Below are 20479 nucleotides of genomic sequence, written 5' to 3' on the forward strand. Positions count from 1 at the left end.
CGGATGCATCATGAGCAGGTGACCAAAAGAAGTTCGTCCTGAGGACAAACAGCGATAGCAGAAGTAGCCCAGGCTGGACAGTGGCAAGTAACTTGGGGCACATGGCTCGGAAATAGCAAAATCGCACAGGGGGTTAAAAATATATGAATTTCTGCCTGGTTCTAGGGTTTTAAAGCATGTTGAAAAGCTCCAGCAGGCCCGTGTCAATTACTCAGGAGCTAAGTGGGCTGGGGCGATTTTACACTCCCCCCCAAAAAAATTACTAAAACAAAAAAAAGAAAATAATTTTCAGAGTAAAGGAAACTGAGGTTCCTAGAGGTTTAACTGAGGTTTGAGCACTGCTCCCCTGAACTGCCCTGCTGACGTCAGCAGGCAGGGTGGCCAGTGACAGTGCTGTACCTCCCAGGAATGGGCTCACGTCCTGTTGTGAAACTTTCCAGAGAGTCTGGGTACAGAGTGTCTTACAGCTGTCCTAGCAGCCCACAGAAGCAGTTGGAGCTGAGACTGAAGGATGAGGAAGGCCGGGTTCTGGGGACTGCTGTGCGTGTTCTTTGTTTCAGGTAAGGCAGGTGGGAGGTGGGAGCAAGTGGCCGTTCGTGTGTGTGTGTGTGTGTGTGTGTGTGTGTGTGTGTGTGTGTGTGTTACAGGTTGGCATTGGGTGTCTTCCTCATTTTTTCCCTTGAGACAGGGTTTCTCTGTGTAGCCCTGGCTGTCCTGGAACTCACTCCGTAGACCAGGCTGGCCTTGAACTCAGGGATCTGCCTGCCTTTGCCTCCTAAGTGCTGTTACTAAAGGTGCGAACCACCACTACCCAGCTCTTTTTTTTTTTTTTTTTTTTTTTCCTTCTAGATACAGGGTTTTACTGTGTAGCCTGTCTGTCTGGAACTTGCTATGTAGACCAGGCTGGACCTCTATCTAGTCCTGCTTCTCTGCTTCTGATTACTGACATTAAAACTATTAATTGCCACACCTGGATCTACATTGCTCCTGAGTTTTTTGTTGAGCCTGGAGTTAGCTTGTTAGGCCAGCTGGCGGAACACCCCAGGGACCCACTTGTGTCTCCCTTCCTGTTGCTGGAACAGAAGTGTGCACTGCTGTGCTAGACACGTCACATGTGCATTAGAGATCAAGCCCAGGTCTGCATGCCTACGCAGCAAGCATTTTGCCAGCTAAGGGGTCTCTCTAAGCCCTTGAAGCTCTCTCCGCTGAAGCACTAAAGCAGTGGTTCTCAACCTATGGGTCTCGACCCCTGGGATGGGGGGTCGAATGCCCTTTTCACAGGCATCTCCTAAGACCACCATTGGAAAATAGAAATTTACATTACGATCCATAACAGTAGCAAAATTACAGTTATAAGGTAGCGACTAAATAATTTTATCATTGGCGGCCACCACAACTTAATGAACTGCATTAAAGGGTGGCAACCTTAGGAAGGGTGAGAACTACTGTTCTAAATCATATGGCCATCAAACACAGGGCCACAGACTGCTCACTTCGGGCCAAGCTTCACCTGAGCTCAGAAAATCAGACCCTGAGGCCAATGAGCAGAGACAGAAGGAGGGCGAGTTAGGGAGGCAGGCACTCTATGCTTGTTTTTTTTTTTTTTTCTGGCTATATTGTTTTAAAATAATTTTTATTTTATATGCACAAGTGTTTGCATGCATGTATGTAGGTGTATCACATACATGTCTGATACCTGAGGAGGCCAGAAGGTGGCATCAGGTTCCCATGGAACTGGAGCTACAGATGGATGTGAGATGCCAGGCAGATGCTGAGAAACAAATCTTGGTCCTCTGAAAGAGCAGCAAATGCTCTTAATTGCTTTCTATTTTTCAGTCCTGGGGATGGGATCCCGGACCTCCCATCTGCCAGGCAGCTGCTTCCCAGACTCTGTGTGCATTTTGATGTCAGAGACATACAGATCCTTTGATGGGAACAATGAACAAGTAGGACAGGGTTTCTCTTTATAACCCAGTTGTCTTTGAACTGGTGGTCCTCCTGCCTCAGCTTCTTGTGTATTTTGGTTACAGATGGGCACTACTAGGCCAGCAGATCCAGCCAATCCAAGTGTGGCATGATCTGAATAACATATATGTGTTTTTGAGATAGAGTTTCTCTGTGGATCCCTGGCTGATCTGGAACTGTCTATATAGATCAGGCTAGCCTCAAACTCACCCAGTGATCATTCTGGCTGTAGATCAGGCTAGCCTCAAACTCACCTAGTGATCATTCTGGCTCTGTCTCCCTAATGTTGAATTAAAGATGTGTGGGCCCATTGTGTCCAGCCATATAAATAATATTATTTCATGTTGAAATGTTTTTTTCTTCTACTCCCCCCATGGTGCTTTAGATGTGGATAGTCCATTAGATCCAAAGATGTAATTCATTTAAAGGATATTTCCCAGGGTTACCTTGGGCCAGCAAATCTTCTAATCTGCTAGATTAGAAGTCAAAGGTATGAACAGAAGGCACCTCATGAAGGTTGTGATCCCAGCTCTTCAGTGAACGCTGAAGCTCTCACATGTGCTGATCAAGGCTGGCCCAACCCCGAGCCCCGTGACTTCATCTGTAACATTTCAGTGAGTCAGGGCTTCTGTGATGACAACCCAAGGGTGGAGTCCACATGTCTGTCATGAAGGGTGCTTCAGACATCCTGTGATGCAATGATCAAAATGGATTCAACAAAGCCCTGAACCCCTGCTGGCCTGTTTGTGCATATGTGGATATTCTGCCTGCCTCAGCTTCTGTTAAAATTTTTTATATTTTTCTGAGACAGGACCTCATGTAGCCCAGCTGACCTCAAGTTTATTATGTAGCTGAGGGTTATCTAGAACTTTTTCCTGATGAGCCTACTTCAACCTCCTGAGTTCTGAGATTATTGGTGAGCACCATCACAGTGGGGATGGGAGAGTGCAAGGAAGCCTGTTGACAAGGTTTCCTTAGAGATCTAATTGTCCTTTGAGCCAGGCTCACCTACAGAATCCCCCATGGGTGCTTGAGCTGAGTCTTACCAAGGCCAGATGAGGGCAGGGCAAGCCTTCTGGAATCTAACATCCTTCGTGGGCAGGCAAGGGCTCTACTGAAGTGGTAAGTCTTGGCCTGTATGGGTGGTACATGGCTGCATGAGTTTGTGCATACGTGCATGGTGTGTGCATATGTGCATGTGTGCACGTGCATGAGTACATATGTGAGTGTGTGCATTGTGAGTGTATATGTGTGTTCATGTGTGTCTATGTGTGAATGTGTATGCATGTGTACATATGTGTGTTCATGTGCACGTGTACATGCATGCTTGTGCTTGAGCGTACATGTATGCATGTATGTATGTATGTATGCATGTGCTTATATATGTGTGTGCAAGTGCATCTGTGAGTGTGCATTGCGTGTATGTGTGTTCATGCGTGTGTATGTGTGTGTACGTATGCATGTGTGTATGCATGTGCTTTCAAGTGTGAGTGTATGCATGTGCATATGTGCATGTGTGTGTACATATATGTGCATGTATGCATGCATGCTTGTGCTTGAGTGCATGTATGTGTGCATGTATGTATGACTATTCATGTGTGTATCTGCATGCCTGTGTGCATATGTGTGTGTGTGTGTGTGTGTGTGCTTGTGTGGAAGTTGTAGTAAGAACAGCAGCAGAAGTCTGGGGAAGTGAAAGGCCAACTCACTGATCTGGCATTCAGTCAGTGCCTTTGTTGGAGAATGATGTCCAGACATTCATGTTCCTGTTTATAACAACTAAAACTGTTTTCCAACACCTGTCTCCAGTGGAGGACACCTGATACCCAGTGGAGGGGGACACCTGACACCTAGTGGTGGACACCTGGAAACCGATGGGGAACACCTGACACCTGGGGGGACACCTGACACCCAGTGGGGGACACTTGACACCCAGTGGGGGGATATCTGACACCTAGTGGGAGACACCTGACACCCAGTGGGGGTACACCTGACACCCAGTGGAGGGGACACCTGACACCCAAAGGGAGGGCATCTTAAGTCTAGTAAGAAACATGGCTGTAATTTCCGTCAAAAAATAAGAGGGATTTATTGCCTTAGGAACCAGGGAATCCGGCTGTGCTGACTTGCAAACACAGCTAGGGCCACAACTCAATTGCTAGTCCCTCCTCACCTCCAGTTTCTGTCTGCCTGGCTGGCTCATTCATAGGCAGCTGATTCCTATAGCAATGGAATTTCACACCCTGCAGACCATCAACCTCTACATAAGGTTTTGAATAGTCACAGAGCAGGTTTTGATCGGCTCGTCCTAGTCTCACGCCCATTCCTAAACCAATCTGTGTGGCCAGGGTTTTAGGGTTGTTTTGACCCGTTAAGCCTCCTCATGGGTATGTTCTTGAGACAGCAGGCAGGCACATCAGCTGACCCATACAGGATGGCTGGCAACCCTGAGAAAGGAGAGAGTGCTTTGTTATTCAAAGAAGGGAGGAAATGACGCAGATAGTGGCATTGCCGTCCATCATGCCCTGGATGCCTCATTTTACTTCTTTTTCTTGATGCTTTCTTGGTGTCTCCTGAACTGAAAGTCTCTGTCCTGACTTAGATGGAGCCACCCAAACTTCCTACGCATCATTCTGTGCTTGGAGGATGTCTTTGTATCCAGTCTTTCCCTTGGAAAGTGCCTTTCTACAGGGCTTCTCTCCCATCATGCACTGGTCATTCATTTCATCTCTCTAAAGGATCATTTAGAGCTAGAGAAATAAATTACGCTGTCAGTGGAGTGCTGCTGCACACAAGCATGAGGACCCGAGTTTGATCTGCAGAAGCCATGTCAAGAAGCCAGACACGTTACTAATCCCGGCACTAGGGCATCAGAAAGAGCTGGATCCCTGAGACTCTCTGAGCAGACAGCCCAGCAGAGTCGTCCAGTTCCATGTAAAAAGTGAGAGACCCTGGGAAAAAGAGACAGCTAAATGACAGTATTGTGAGGTGCGACTGATACCTGAGGCTGGCCCCTGGGCAGGACAGCCATGCACACATGCGCGCGCGTGCGTACACACACACACTAGCATGTACTCACAAAAACATGATTCATCAAGTCTGATTTCCAGGGACCACAAATTTTTGGCTCTTTTACTAAAACAAACACCAAACAACTCCTTCCCAGTGGAGGGTTTGGACAGACATCATTCCCTCCAGAGCCTGTTTCTCTTTTCCTGTTTTTAGAAGTCCAAGCTGCCATTGTCCCAACTGAAGAAAGGTATGACCTAGTTGAGGGCCAGAACTTGACCGTGGGCTGTCCCTTCAACATCATGAAGTATGCCAGCAGCCGGAAGGCTTGGCAGAAGCTATCACCTGGGAATGAACCTTTGACCCTGGTGGTCACAGAGAGGTCCTCTACAAGACCCAGTGAAGTCCACGTGGGGAAGTACACCCTGAAAGATGACCCTGCTGAAGCCATGTTACTTGTTCAAATGACTGACCTTCAAGTGACAGACTCTGGATTGTATCGTTGTGTGATTTATCATCCACCCAATGACCCTGTTCTGCTTTTCCATCCTGTCCGCCTGGTGGTGACCAAGGGTGAGTGACTAAGAAATGTGTGGGGAGAGGGTAGAGAGAGGTGGGCCAGACATGAATGGAGCCATTGTACAGTGTGTGAAGGTGTGTCTCTGTATACCCAGGTGTTATTTCTGTACACAGCTGAATGTTGGCAGGATTCTGGTATTGGTGTTTCTATGGTCCATTACCAGGTTTTCCATTTTGTAAATATCCAGCTTTTCCTCACCTGTCTAAGGGAGTCTAGAATGGCTGTAATAAATATCTGACAGCCAATAGCTAGACAGAAAGTGGAGGGTGGAAATGAGAGAGAGAGAGAGAGAGAGAGAGAGAGAGAGAGAGAGAGAGAGAGAGAGAGAGGCAGGAGATTCTCCAGGGACACAGAGGTGAACGGTTGGACCAGAGTGGAGTAGAGAGAGGGAGCTGCCCACATGGATGTAAGTGCCAGGATTGGTTGAGGTAAGTGGACCTCACCATGCAGAGGTGGGAAGAGTCAGGGAGGATGCGCTCAGACTTACATTGCTTATATTCTATCCTCCAGGCAAGGTTCTAGTTTCTACAGCTGGGGTTGGGACATTGCCAGTTTCTTGCTTCATGCTGGACAGTCCCTCCTCCAGAGGGGGTTCTCTCTGGTACCTCAGAGTCCTTCTAGAGGGAGGGAAGCTCCCTGTTTCCCCATGACCTCCTATGTGACTGATCTGTGGATCTTCCAGGATCTCTGCAGATCAGTGTGGCAGCCCTCTGCCTTCAGAGGGTAGCGCACTACCCTAAATGCTGTTCATTGGAGGCTTATTTCAGGCCAGAGAGACTTTTAAATTTGCCTGTTTAAAAATAATCTATCAAGCCTCTTCATGACAACCCTGGCAGTTTGGCAGATCTTCCTAGGAGACCACGGAGCCCTTTCAGGTTTTCCTGTTTCCGTATCCAGGTAGATGTTCATAATGGGTTGCCAAGTTCCCTTTCTCATCCTAACAATCTCACAATGCTTAAAGAAATTAGCTAGATTCTCCTGAATCTCACTGCCATTTAATCTGTGGACATGGATTGCACTGTTGGCAGGCAGAGCCTTCGTTAGGATTCATAGGGAAATTTATAATAAACCAAGGTCGTCTCCTCCAGCCACCGAGCTGAATGAAGCCAGCTCGCTCTCCAGTGCTCATTCCACTGCTCTCCTCCCTGCATACCTCTACTCATGCCTGTAGGATTAAATCCCCACACTTTCTGGTCACTCACGTTCCAACTCTTTCCTGATCCAGGAAACCATTCAGACTCCTGCTCATAAACACCCATGCTACTGGGATGGTCTCTGCTCATAGACACCCACGCTACTGGGATGGTCTTCTGGGGATGAACTTTGCCAGCCATGAATGTTGTTTCTTTGGTTTTATTGACTCAGTGGCTGTAGGATCCAGTCTGAGCAGGATAATAAGAGAGACATTACTGTCCATAGCTGCTCTGTTGACCATAGCTACTCTGCCATCCATAGCTGCTTGGCTGTCTGGAGGTATTCTGCTGAGAAGAACTTCTCAGATCATAACTAATCAGCTGTGAAGAGAAATGGATGGTGGGAGTGTGACCTCAAAGAGAGAACCAGGGGATCAGAAATAGTAATAATAATAATAATAAATAATAATAATAATAATAATAATAATAATAATAATAATAATAACAACCACACACACACACATACACTGGAAAGTTGGCTTCAAGAGGCCTTGTACAAACTATGTTTTATGCCAAGCAAGTTGATTAAGAAGTACAGTATCAGTTGGGCATGGTAACTCTCACCACTATTTCCAGCACTGGTGAGGAAGAGGCAGCCCTATGAGTTCAAGACCAGCATGGTCTATATAGGGGGCTCCAGGACAGCCAGAACTACATAGTGAGATTTTGTCTCAAACCAACCAACTAACCAACCAACCAACCAGCCAGCCAACCAAGGAACAAACAGTACAGCATCTTCTATGTGATTTTCAGGGGAAACATGGGACAGCATCAGCAGAAAGCTATTATTCAACGAGGCAAAGTCAGCAGGAATCTAATCAAACGATATTGCATAAAGCAAATACAGAAGTCTCCAGTGTGCCTTTGACCAAGCACTCATCAGCCATGGGACTGTCAACTGCAGTCTTTTCAGTAAGGATTCCCAGGTTGCCAGGAACCGAAATCTTAAGTCCTTCAAGGCCTTGACCCGAGCCTCAGATCAAATCTTGCCAAAATTGCTCCTGGGCAAGAGCACAGAGCTTGCATTCCCTGCGTCTTTTTATCAAGGCCTCTAAGAAAGTCTAAGATCAGTCTGACTCCCAGGAGAATGGGATGGGGTTTGGGTGACTGGCTGCATGACGTTGTTCCCATTACCTGGGGGTAACTGTAGTCTCTCTGTCCATATCCTAGGCAGGGATGGTTCTAATCGTCTATGCTAGGTTAAAGTTAACTAGTCTCAGGAGACTTTTAGCTATCCTGTGGTCTTGTGGGCATAGTAGCTGCTGTCTGATGTCCACAGGATAGGTAAACAGGCCGAATGCTGTGTGCCAACTCAGCTGCATAGGAGGTCTTGGTGGTGGTAACAGTGATGGCCAGCCGTAGTGTCATAAGCACGTGTCCTACTGCAGGACAAGCTAGCTATGTGCCTGGAGGGCAGTTTGAGGATGTCCAAAAGAAGTTGCATATGCAGCCAGCACATAAGGCCAGTGGTCTGAGGCCTGGGTCTCAGGCTCAGACTGGCCTGAGGCTGACATCTGTAGGTGTTCACTAGTTCCATACATTTGTGGCCCATATAACTGGGTGGTGTGTGTATGTCCTTGACTTGACTGGGCTGTGAACACTGCAGCCCTGCTGGCTTGCAGGTTGTCTGTAAGTACTGTAATCCATGGATGTTATGTTCTCTTCTTAGGAAGTCTCTTGCAATCTGCCCTCCTCCTCCCAAGATGCCAATGGTGGCCCTCCCATGGGCTTCTGAACTGTGCATCTCAGGCCTTGCTGTGGGCATGAGCCACATGAAGACCTTGTTTCAAATGCAGACCCGGCCTCAGTAGATCTGAAGTGACACTTGCTTACGAGGAACAAGTCTCTAGGCTTATTTCCGTGGGAATTATGCACTTACAAGACCCCACTACAAATTTCTGAATTCTCTGAGGAAGAGCCAGTTTCCTGCTGGGCTCTGCATCCCCAGCAAGTAACAGAAGATGTGTCAGGGACTGCAGAGAGCAAAGGAACAGGTCTCCCTTCCTAGAACCAGGAGAGTCTGTGCCAAGCCCAAGACAGGGCTCGGTCACAATATTCAGTAAAGGACAACTTGAGAGTGGTGTGACTTACAGAGGCAGCTGGACCAGTGTCAGGGAGAGGATGGGGCAGGTGGAGAGTGAGCAGCAGCAGGCAAGAGAATTCCCTCAACTCAAACGCCAGCCCAAGAAGTCTTTCCTCGTGCCGCTTCCCACCCTTCCCCCTTCTCCTCCTGTTCCTTTTTTACTGCCTGTGACTCAGGATGACTTTACGCTATTTCTCTGGATTTTAGCAAAAGAAAACCTTGCTTCTTGGATGGCTGTGTTTGTTTCTCTCAACTGCTCCATTTCTCTTCACCTACTCACCTGTCCATCTGTCCATCAATCCATCCATTTATTCATCCCTCTATCAGTATATACATAAATACATACATATATGCACATACATATACACACATACATACACACACATACATACATACACACATACATACATATACATACATACATACATACATATACACACATACATACATATACACACATACATACACACACATACATACATATACACACATACATACACACATACATACATATACACACATACACACACATACATACATACACACATACATACATACACACATACATACATACACACATATATACACACATACATACATATACACACATACATACACACACATACATACATATACACACATACATACACACACATACATACATATACACACATACATACACACATACATACATACACACATACACACATACATACATACACACATACATACATACATACACACATACATACATACACACATATATACACACATACATACACACACATACATACACACACATATATACATACATACACACATACATACATATATACATACATACATATACACACACACATACATACATCTGTCCCTCCATCTATGCATCCACCTACCCATCCATTAATTATCCACCCATTCATCTGTCTCCTTCTGTGTCTTGCAGGTTCTTCAGATATGCCCACTCCTGACATCATTCCTACTACAAGGCTGAATAAGCTTCCCATCCCTAGTACCACAAAATACTCACCCAGTGACACAACTACAACCCGATCTGTACCCAAGTCCCCTGCTGTTGTTTCCTCTCCTGACCCTGGAGTCACCAACATAAACGGGACAGTTCCTGGCAGGTATGTTTTCTTGGCTCCTGGTTTGGACACCCTTCATGTCTTCCTCCTTCTGTTGAGAGGCCGTGGGGATGGGGATGTGGGGTGGATGGAGCAGGATCAGACACGAGTCACCTCTCAGTCTGTGTGGAATCTGCAGAGAGGGAGGAGGTGACAGCTGCATAGGTGGCTCCTGTCCTCCCCAGCTCACCTTCCATGTTTTCTTGCACATCAGAGTAGGAAGATGGAAATGGATTTTCGATGAAGGCTATTAGTCCTGCAACCCGGAAGTAGGGTGGATTCTCATGTCAGGTAGACTAGCTGTGTCTGTAACAGTGGGTGAGCCAGGGACCTGGGACCCAACAGTTCCCAGGGAAACTGTTGATACGCTAGAAGACCAGAGCTAGAGGAGGCTCTCACCTGCCTCCCCAGGCATTGTGTGTGCTGCGACAATCTCTAGTGTTGCTCATTCATTCTGTCTGATTCTAGCTAACTTGTCTGTTTTATTTGATTTTAATACTGGTGGGAGCACCCTATCACAGACTGAAGGAGCACCCTCCATAGACTGAAGGAGCATCCTACCATAGACTGAAGGAGCACCCTATCATAGACTGAAGGAGCACCCTATCATAGACTGAAGGAGCACCCTATCATAGACTGAAAGAGCACCCTATCATAGACTGAAAGAGCACCCTATCATAGACTGAAGGAGCATCCTCCCTTAGACTGAAGGAGCACCCTCCCATAGACTGAAGAAGCACCCTATCATAGACTGAAGGAGCACCCTCCCATAGACTGAAGGAGCACCCTACCATTAACTGAAGGAGCACCCTCTCATAGACTGAAGGAGCACCCTACCATAGACTGAAGGAGCACCCTTCCATAAACTGAAGGAGCACCTTACCATAGACTGAAGGAGCACTTTCCCACAGACTGAAGGAGCACCCTACCATAGACTAAGGAGCACCCTCCCATAGACTGAAGGAGCATCTTACCATAGACTGAAGGAGCACCCTCCCATAGACTGAAGGACCACCTTATCATAGTCTGAAGGAGCACCCTCCCATAGACTGAAGGAGCATCCTCCCTTAGACTGAAGGAGCACCCTACCATAGACTGAAGGAGCACCCTATCATAGACTGAAAGAGCACCCTATCATAGACTGAAGGAGCATCCTCCCTTAGACTGAAGGAGCACCCTCCCATAGACTGAAGGAGCACCCTATCATAGATTGAAGGAGCACCCTATCATAGACTGAAAGAGCACCCTATCATAGACTGAAGGAGCACCTTCCCACAGGCTGAAGGAGCACCCTCCCATAGACTGAAGGAGTACCCTCCCATAGACTGAAGGAGTACCCTCCCATAGACTGAAGGAGCACCCTACCATAGACTGAAGGAGCACCCTCCCATAGACTGAAGGAATGTCAGTTTATGGAAATGGTGCTAGACTCAGCATGTTTTCTGTTTTCAGTGCTAGGGATCAAACTAGCCGGAGCTCCTGGTTTCAGTACATTTTACAATAAGATTTATCATTCGTTTTTTTAAAACTTCAAAATTTTAGGATTTTTATTTTAAAATGTATTAACTCTTGTTTTGTATAAACTAAAAAAACCTGAAGTCTTAAAAATAGAAGTAACTTCCTACATACTTGGGATTGACTATTAAGCAACTGAGGGAGTTAGAACTTGGTGTGGTCCTTCTGTAGCAGCCCTGGTCTGGCAACGCTGGTCACTGCTGAGCTGTTCTTAACCTGTGTTTACATCTGCTACCTTTCCATCTTTGTATCAAATGCCCGAGACAATAGGTATAAAAGAGGATTGGCATTCTTTGTCTCTGAGTTCTAGAGGTTTCAGTGTCTGAATCTGTGGTGAGACAGTGTATCATGGTGGCAGCATATGACAAAGCTGTTCCCTCCATGGTCATGACACTGAGAAAAATGAAGAGGAAGGGTAACAAGATGCCCACACAATCAGAAGTGTAACCCAATACTCAACCTAGATATAACAATTACCTTTGACTGCTAGAGACACATGCACATCTGCCTCTCGCGCTGTGTCTCTGTCTCTCTCTCTCTCTCTCTCTCTCTCTCTCCCCTCTCCCCTAGCTTCTCCTCTTCCTTCTCTTCCACTCCTTCCTCTTCCTCTCCTTACAAGGGGAGCAGGCTATGGTTGTGTTATCCCTTTGGGGAATGGATACATGGTGGACGGTGAATGGCTGAATTGTTGAATGCGTGCATGAATAAGTATTTGTATGCATGGGTGACTGGATGGACACACGGTGACTAAATGGTAGGATGACGAAAAGGGTGGATAGATGGATGATAGACGCAGGAACAGAAGAAGAGGGAGGGACTGAGGGACGTCCCAAAGGCCTAAGCCTTTGACTGACCCCAGCCTTTAACCTCTCTGTCACCTCCTAACAGTGTCACTCTTGAGACCAACTCAGATCCAAACTGCAGCAGCAGGCCAAGTTACGAGCCACCACCTTAGCATGCACATCCCTTCTTGTAGTTACTAACAACTAGTCAACAATGAAAGTTATTATATGTTATTAATATTAGAATATGCCTTCATTTAAATGTGTCAAGAGAGAAAAATGTCTACTGTTCCTACTGATCCAATCTGGCCCCGCCCATAGCCATGTGGAGTGTCTTTATTCATACATGCCTTAGCCTGGTACCAGTTCTAATTACACACATGACATTATTGTCTCTTCCAAGATTATTCTTCAGCAGGGCACGTGTGCATTAATGCCTTTAACCCTGGTACTTGGGGATTGGGAAGTGGGGACTGGAGATCCAGAAGAATCTCTGTGAGTTTGAGGCCAGTCTGGTGTGAGTTCCAAGAGAGACAGAGCAATATAGAACAAATGTATCTAAAATAAATGAATATATATATATATATATATATATATATATATATATATATATATATATACATATATATATTCATCACTACTCCCTAATCTTCAAAATCATAATTTCAACAAAACACATTTCCATTGATCATAAAAGTCATAATGACGACATTCATTACCCTACATTAGCTGTTTTCATTTCAAGATCTTCTATTATTGTTGTTTTTCAAGACAAAAGTTTTCTGGGTAGCCTTGGCTCTCCTGAAGCTCGTTCTGTAGACCAGGATGGCCCTGAACTCACAGAGACCCACCTGCCTCTGCCAATACTGCCAGGTTGATTTTTAAAATCTTTTATCCCCACAAAATTTTTATGAGATATTTTTTGAGCATTTATATGAACCTGAATACTATTACACAAACAAGCTGTCGTCTAACTACCAGAAGTTTCAGGGCTGGGGAGACGGCTCAGTGGTTCAGAGCACCAGCTGTGCTTCCAGAGAACCTGGGTTTGACTCCCAGCCCCCCACATGGTATATCACAATCACCTGTATTTTCAGTACCTGTATTTCTTCTGGCCTTCATGGACAGACATTTCACCTATACAGTTCACAAACATATCAGGCAAACACATATATACACAAATAAGAATAAATAAAACCTCCAAAAATATTTTAAAGTCATGATCCACAAGGTTGAAGTGGGATGGTATTACTGCAGGGTGGCCATCTTGGATTTAGTATATTAAAACATTTCCTCTAAGGCTGAGTGAGCATCTGACTCAGAACATGGGCTAAGGATGCACTAGGCTCTGGTTCCATCCTCAGCACCAAGAAAAACATATTTTTAGTAAAGTAGATTTGGTCTGTTCATGGCGTTCATTTCTCTATGAGTGTGGACTCTTATTCCAGGATTGGAGGCAGTCGTAGTATTTCTCCCTCTTTGAGTTGTTTGCTTGGTACCAGATCAAGAGCCTGACATGGAGTAGGTACTTATTCAGCCTTTATGGTCTAAATAACAATTACAATCTAGTGAGAGTCAGCACTGATCTAACTTTTCACTGTACGTGCGTGCGTGCGTGCGTGTGTGCGTGCGTGCGTGCGTGTGAATTGTACACCTGAGTTCAGGTGCCTGCATAGGCTGCAAGAGGCATTGGCTCCTGTGGCATTAGAGATACAGGAAGTTGTGAGCTGCCCAGTGTAGCTGCTGGGAAATGTAGCTCAGGCCCACTGGAAGAGCAGTGTGTGCTCTTAACTGAGCCATCCTTCGAAAGTTACTTTTTCTCCCTTGCCTTTATTTTCCAAGGCTCAGGAGGTAGACACCCTGCTCACATTCTGGCTAGCACTGCACTCTTCCACCTGCTAACTTTATACAGTATGCTATAGCGTGGGATCATTCACCAACACTGATTATTGTTGGTCAGAGCCCAGGCAGGACAGCAGCAGTCATCCCAGCTGTCTGTAAAGAGAACTGTTGGGATTCAGTGAGTTCTTTGACCAGGCAACAGAAGAGCAGAGCCCCTGCCCTGTTGATGAGCAGGCATTTCAGGGAGCCTCATTTCCTGTGGCAGAGCCTTCCTCATATGTAGGGCATGGAAAAGTAAACCTCACAAAAAAGTTTTAGGAAGTAATTCTTGCCAGAGTCATTAGGAAAGTGAGGCTGGGGAGGGAAGGGAATCAATAAAGGGTCATAAACAGGGCCAGTTCCTCAGGTGTGCCATAGTGTGGTTCCTGCAAGGGAGTCTGGGTAACATCTGGGCTTGCTTCTATCAGATGCAGAAGGCCTGGGGCATATGTTCCTGCATCCAGTCATTGGGTGAGGGAAGCCCTAAGCAATGCATGGGCACATGGAGTCCCACTACCTCAGGGCCCACAGTCCGTGCAAAGCCAGGGAAAGGGACAGGTGAAGAGCTGCCCTGGAGCCCAGTGCGTGACAATAGCTCAGAGCTCCAGGAAACACGACACTGGCAGTTTAGACTTGGGAATCAGTGCAGTCAGCCAAGGCCAGAAGCAGGGCCTTTCTAGAAGTAGGTTCCTCTGGGGGGCGGGGGCTGGCACCAGGGAAGTACTGTGGCAACCACAAGATGAGAGACAGGAGCTGGCCTCCCTGTATTGGGTGCCTCTCCAGTACTGTCAGCTGCTGAACTTACCAAGTGGCCTTGGGGATATTGTCACCCTGATAGGAGACGGGACGAGAGGCTGGAGTGGGTGTCAGCACACAGAGGCAGGTTACCCCAGTCTGTCACCATTTGCGTGACTACATGTACTGCCTTCAAGAGTATTGTTTTGATTTATTCTTTAATTGAGCTCAATTCTATTTCCCAATGATTTCTAAGATACCTTCCCCATCTCTGTCTGTCTGTCTGTCTGTCTGTCTGTCTGTCTGTCTGTGTCTGTCTATCTATCTATCTATCTATCTATCTGCCATCTATCAATCATTTCTATATCTCTATGTCTATATTGTAGCATGTAGTTTCTACTACCTCACTTTAAGCTCCAAGCAGACTGCCCTGCCAGCCAGTTTGGTTCCCTTGGATCCATGGAACACACACACACACACACACACACACACACACACACACACACACACACACACACAGACACACATACACACACATACACAGACATACACAAACACACACACGCACACACAGACACACATGCACAGACAAACACACAGACACACACCCAGACACACACACGTGTGCATGCACACACACACACACACACACACACACACACACACACACGTGCTCAGTTTTCACCTGCCTTAAGGCTCAGTGTCTGGGCTCTCCTAAGCTTCCTGAGGCTAGCTTGCCTCTCCCCTTGCTCCTTGCTCAGCATCCTAAATCTGCCCTCAGCTTAGTTGCATTTCTAATCCCCTGTTTGCTACCCCAGGCCCAATGAGGGACATGGCCAGTGTCCACTCCAGCAGAGATTTCACTGGCTGATGTCGCTCTCTCTCCGAAGCAGGGTGAATTCCCTTTCCTCCTCCTGCATCTTCTGGGCCTGACTGTGGAAACCTAGAAGTCCCGCCTCTCCTGCCCAGCCATTGGCTGCTGGCATCTTTATTGATCGATCAAGAACCAATTGGGGATCAGGACTTTCAAGGTTTACAAGCAGATTCCAGATCAAAGAATCAGAACTACCGCCTACACTATATATACACTATGTATCTATACAGCTATCTAATCTACATATTTCTCTATGAATCTAACCTATATATCTACATCTCTTCACGTCTACATTTCTATACATCTAATCATTGGCCATGGTTGGAGCAGAATTGTAGTCTAGACTCAGACCAACCGAACTTTACGGTGCTCTGTATAACTGCCCCGTAGGGTTAGTCACTGAATGATCTTTGCTTTAGTTAGTAAGCAGGCCGTTGACAAAGACGTTGCATTCTACTTATTTATTTAGATGCGGTTTCATTCTGTGGCTCATGCTGGCTGCAGATTTGTGATCTTCTGGCTTCAGCCTACCCAGTGCTGGAATTATGGGCATGAGCCATGTCTGGCTTTGTTAACCATTAAGTTCTTAAATGTAGAGGGTATGAGGGCCTTGTGCTTGCATATAAATACATATAAAAAATACAGGGGAACCAGTATTTTTAAACATGTACTGTTGTCTCCTCAAAGGGAGAGATGGAGAGCTTGTCTTCTGCCAGAAATCTGGGAATGGTGACCTCTGCCCTCACGACCTACGTGGTTACATCACACCTGCCCAGCTGCCCCCTCCCTGTGCCCAGACTTTTATGTTTATCTCAGTCTTTCTCCTGAGATTCTTATCTTGAACATTATCCCTCAGTCAATAGAACCCATCTCAATGGAAGATGTCATTTGTATTTTGAAAAGAGTCTCAATGTTATTATGTTATTTAAGCTTCGTTGTACACACAGAATTGAGTTAGTCACAATCAGGAAACGCTTTTTCCTAAATCGTGCTATAGTTAAGTATGCCTAAAGTAAACTGCTCGGGGTCAGACTCTAGAAGTTGCAACTAACACCAGCTGCTGAATTTGGTGGATCCAGATTTCCCTCTTGCCTCATGCAGATGGGCACGCTGGTGTTCATGGAATTTGCAGAGAGCTCCACGATTATATGTCATTAATAGTACATGTGGCCCTTGTCTTATTGTAACCTGCTCCTTTTGTCCCTGTGTCCTACCATGCAGAGTCCGTGTGTCCTCACCTGCCCACAGTCAGACACGTCTCCCTCGCCTCTGGGGGTCTACTTCCTGAATCTATTGCTCTCCACCTGGAACTTGGAGAAACATTTTGCTAAACTCATGACAAATCCAAAGTAGGATTTTCAGTGAGCTTGGGTTCTTCGTGGTTTCTGGATGGAAAATGAGGCTAAAGGTGCCATGAATGTCCCCAGAAGAGAGTCAGAATGCTGACCACAGAGATCACCTTCCCTAGATGTGGGCCTCACTCATTCCACAGAGAAGGCCAAGACGCTGGACTATCTCTTCTTCCTTTATGTGTCTCCTGGACCTGAGCTCTATGCTCTCCACTGCACACATTTCTCACTGGTTATTCTAGGAAGTGACCCTCTGAATGGCGCAGGGCCAGAGGCTGTGGAGAGGCTGCAGGAAGGACCTAGGTTGTAGAGATTGTGTGGGAAGAATTTCCTACTCAGTGGTTTGAGTGGCCATTGCACCGACCTTCAATCCCTTCTCTCTACAGAGTCTCCCTATCCATTGTTATTGTTCCCGTGGTCTGTGGACTCCTCAGCAAGAGCCTGGTCTTCACTGTCTTATTCGTTGTCACACAGAGGTCATTTGGATGACAGATCTTGAAGCTGTACAACAGTGACCTTCAGCTGTGTCTATTTCACAGGAGGAGCTGAGCTGGAGGCTAAGGAGAAACTGTGACATAAATTGAAGCTGTAATCATGGGTGACATCTATGGCTCAGGATGTCCTCAGCTGGCCCTGCCTACTCTCCTCATTGCATCTGTCATCACGGGGATGTGCTGCACCCTCAGAAAAGAGGAAACACTTCCCAGCACACTCTGATTATTACCCCTAAATAACTTTGCCTGAAATAAAGACAGAGCCCAGTGCATTTCCCTGTCTCCTTTTGTTGGAGTCATGAAGACTACAGGTCACCATTGGTATCTCCACCCTTTGTCCTTCCCTTCCCTTGAACAGTACAATTCTAGTCATCTGGGCAGGGTCAGACTCTAGAAGTTTCTGACCCCGAGTCTCATCACAAAGCAGTCTACTCTCCAGCCTCTGGGGTTTACCCTCTGGGAGTCAGACACTCAGATTTCTGCCTTCATCTGTGGTCCTCTGAACACTCTCAAACATGGACCAAGAAGACAAGATCCCACCTTGACAATAATGCAACTGGGAGAGAGAAATCAAGTTAAGCTGGAAACTGTTGTCTGGGAAATACCTGGAGGAGGAGGTGGCATCTGCAAGATTGGATCAGTACATGGCATCAACATGCTGTGTGCGTTTTATCATTGACTCCTCAGTGGAACCCACGAGGGTCAAGGTGTATGTGACCAGAGTGAGGCTGCAGGAGCAGCAGGCCATCACCTCCTGGCAGGAATGAAATCTAGAGAGTTCTCTTGATGCAGGGCTCCAGAGACAGGAGATGGAAACCCAGGCTCTTCTGTTATCTAAGTGCCTTTTTGCCTGGACTGAGACAGGTGCCAGTACAGCAAGGGTCCCAACCCAAACTGTCCCCCTGTGTGCCTCTACCACCCTTCTTTCACCTCTCAGTCTCCTCCCAGGTGCCCTATGGCTTCAGTGCTTTCTGTGGGATACATTGGCATTTTCTTGATTCTACTTCTTTGGTGGGCTCTAAAGACCAAGTGACCCCATGGGTGGGAAAAGGTTGGTACATTAATTCATTCTACTTCAGCAGTGGCTGGAGCCAACTTCATCTTAAGGCTCCCAAGAGCAAACACATCACCACAAAGCTCACATGATCTCACCCAGAAGGCTGAGAAGTGGCTGGACCACTCATCTCAGGTCAGGCAAGCATGTTCCTGTCGGGGAGACTTTCCCTCCTCCTGTGAAGATCCTAGGTCTTAAGGTGTGCTTCTGTCACATAAGGACAGTTCATTGAGAAAACTGCTCTCTGTGTAACTCCACCCTGGGGTAGCATTGCTGAGCACAAGGTATTTACAGTCCCACAATCTCCAGTATGCTGGGAGAGGCCTCAGTGGAAGTCACGTTATGTTGGTGCTCTGGGCCGAGTCTTTGGAGGACTGATACAGACACTGTTCATCTTAGTATGCTTGTATTCTGACTTAAGAAACAAGCAGGGGTTTATAGGCCAGTGGATAAAATGCTTCTTGAGAAAGCCTGGGAACCAGAGTTCAAGCCGGAAGAGCAACATAAAAAAAAGCTTTTAGGGTGGGCCATGCCTATAATCTCAGCACTGGGGAAGCTGAGATAGATGGTTCCTGGGGCTTGGTGACCAGTTAGAGACCCTCCTCTGGTCAGTGAGAGATCCTGTTTCAAAAACAATGATAACAACACACACACACACACACACACACACACACACACACACACACACAAGTTGTATACTGACTGTCAGTTCTTAGGTTAGCAACTTACTGTAGCCCAGAAGCCACTCCGGAGGGGAGCCTCTGTTGAAGAATTGTCCCCTCTGGACATGCCTGTGTTGCATTGCCTTGACTGGTAACTGAGGTGGGAGGATCCATCTGTATATGGGTGCTACCACTTCATACACTGGGCCCCCGCTGTGTATAAGAATAAGGAAACCTAGTTGATCTGAAGCAGGTTGACTCCAAGGATCCAGTTTGTCCCCTGCTCTTGACTGTGGATGTAATGTAATTAGCTGCTTGCATTCCTGCCTTGACTGCGAGACAATAATGGACTGTGACCTGTTTCAGTTGTTGTTGTTGTTTGGTCAGGGTACTTTCCCAAGACAACAGACTAAAACTGGAACAATGACACATGTCTGTGATCCCAGCACTTGGGAGACTGAGGCCAGGGGCCTGAGGATTCGAGGACAGTTTGGACTTTGTTGTGAAACTCCATCCCAAAGAGAAAAATAAATAAAATGATGCCAGTTCAGATTCTGTAGCTGTGGTGACTGTTCTAGTAACATGCTGTGTCTGTGTCCTGAGGTAGATGGTTTAGTTGGATTCTTGGGCCAGAGTCACCCAAGCTGCTTGTTAAAACACAGATTCCCCGGCCCTTCTGCAAGCCCGTGAATTCAGTCCATCTGAAGGTGGAACCCAGATATGATGATGCATGCCTGGCTTCCTGAGTGATTCAGCCACGGGGCCACACTGAGAACTATGGGTACAGTGAGATGAAAGATGAGTCAAAGGCTGAGGAGATACCTCCATTGGTAAAGTGCTTGCCATAGAAGCACAAGGACCTGATTCCCAGAAGCCACAAAGAAAACACCAGATGCGGTGGTGTCCATGCACAATCAGCACTCGGGAGACAGAGACAGGCAGCCTAGCCTACTTGGTGAGGTTGGAGCCAATGAGGGGATGCTGTGTCACACAAACAAGCTGAATGATGTCTAGTAATGACATCAGTTTGTCTCTGGGCTTTGGAAGGTGAGCAAATCTGAATGTTCAGCATCATTGGTTTGCGGAGGACAGTGTGAGGGGTCAGCGGATGTGACGATGTTCTGGTGCCCAGAGGCAGTGAGTGGAACAGCGTAGGGACCTCAGGTGTGGTGGAGA

General features: G+C 46.7%; 1 protein-coding gene across 2 annotated transcripts; it reads left to right on the forward strand.

Moving 5' to 3' along the window:
• The first annotated feature begins 451 nt into the window (after positions 1 to 451).
• On the forward strand, positions 452 to 19862 carry Trem1 (triggering receptor expressed on myeloid cells 1). 2 transcript variants are annotated; one of them, XM_034522025.2, is made up of 4 exons: positions 452 to 560; positions 5191 to 5547; positions 9777 to 9960; positions 17480 to 19862. In XM_034522025.2, the coding sequence occupies exons 1-4, from the start codon at positions 512 to 514 to the stop codon at positions 17580 to 17582; spliced, it is 693 nt and encodes a 230-aa protein (XP_034377916.1). In that variant the 5' UTR covers positions 452 to 511; the 3' UTR covers positions 17583 to 19862. The 2 variants fall into 2 exon arrangements, with proteins under 2 accessions (XP_034377916.1, XP_076771469.1); XM_076915354.1 differs by having other exon boundaries at positions 17633 to 19862.
• The last annotated feature ends 617 nt before the right edge of the window (positions 19863 to 20479 follow it).

The sequence above is a fragment of the Arvicanthis niloticus genome, chromosome 17, assembly GCF_011762505.2.
Source record: "Arvicanthis niloticus isolate mArvNil1 chromosome 17, mArvNil1.pat.X, whole genome shotgun sequence".
In the NCBI taxonomy this organism is placed as follows: Eukaryota; Metazoa; Chordata; class Mammalia; order Rodentia; family Muridae; genus Arvicanthis; species Arvicanthis niloticus.

What these genes read in the sequence shown, in the direction of transcription:
- Trem1 (XM_034522025.2), top strand. Translation starts at nt 512, where the DNA reads ATGAGGAAGGCCGGGTTCTGGGGACTGCTGTGCGTGTTCTTTGTTTCA. An exon ending in CCGCCTGGTGGTGACCAAGG is followed by an intron (nt 5,548 to 9,776) that starts GTGAGTGACTAA and finishes TGTGTCTTGCAG; the next exon opens with GTTCTTCAGATATGCCCACT. An exon ending in AACGGGACAGTTCCTGGCAG is followed by an intron (nt 9,961 to 17,479) that starts GTATGTTTTCTT and finishes TTCTCTCTACAG; the next exon opens with AGTCTCCCTATCCATTGTTA.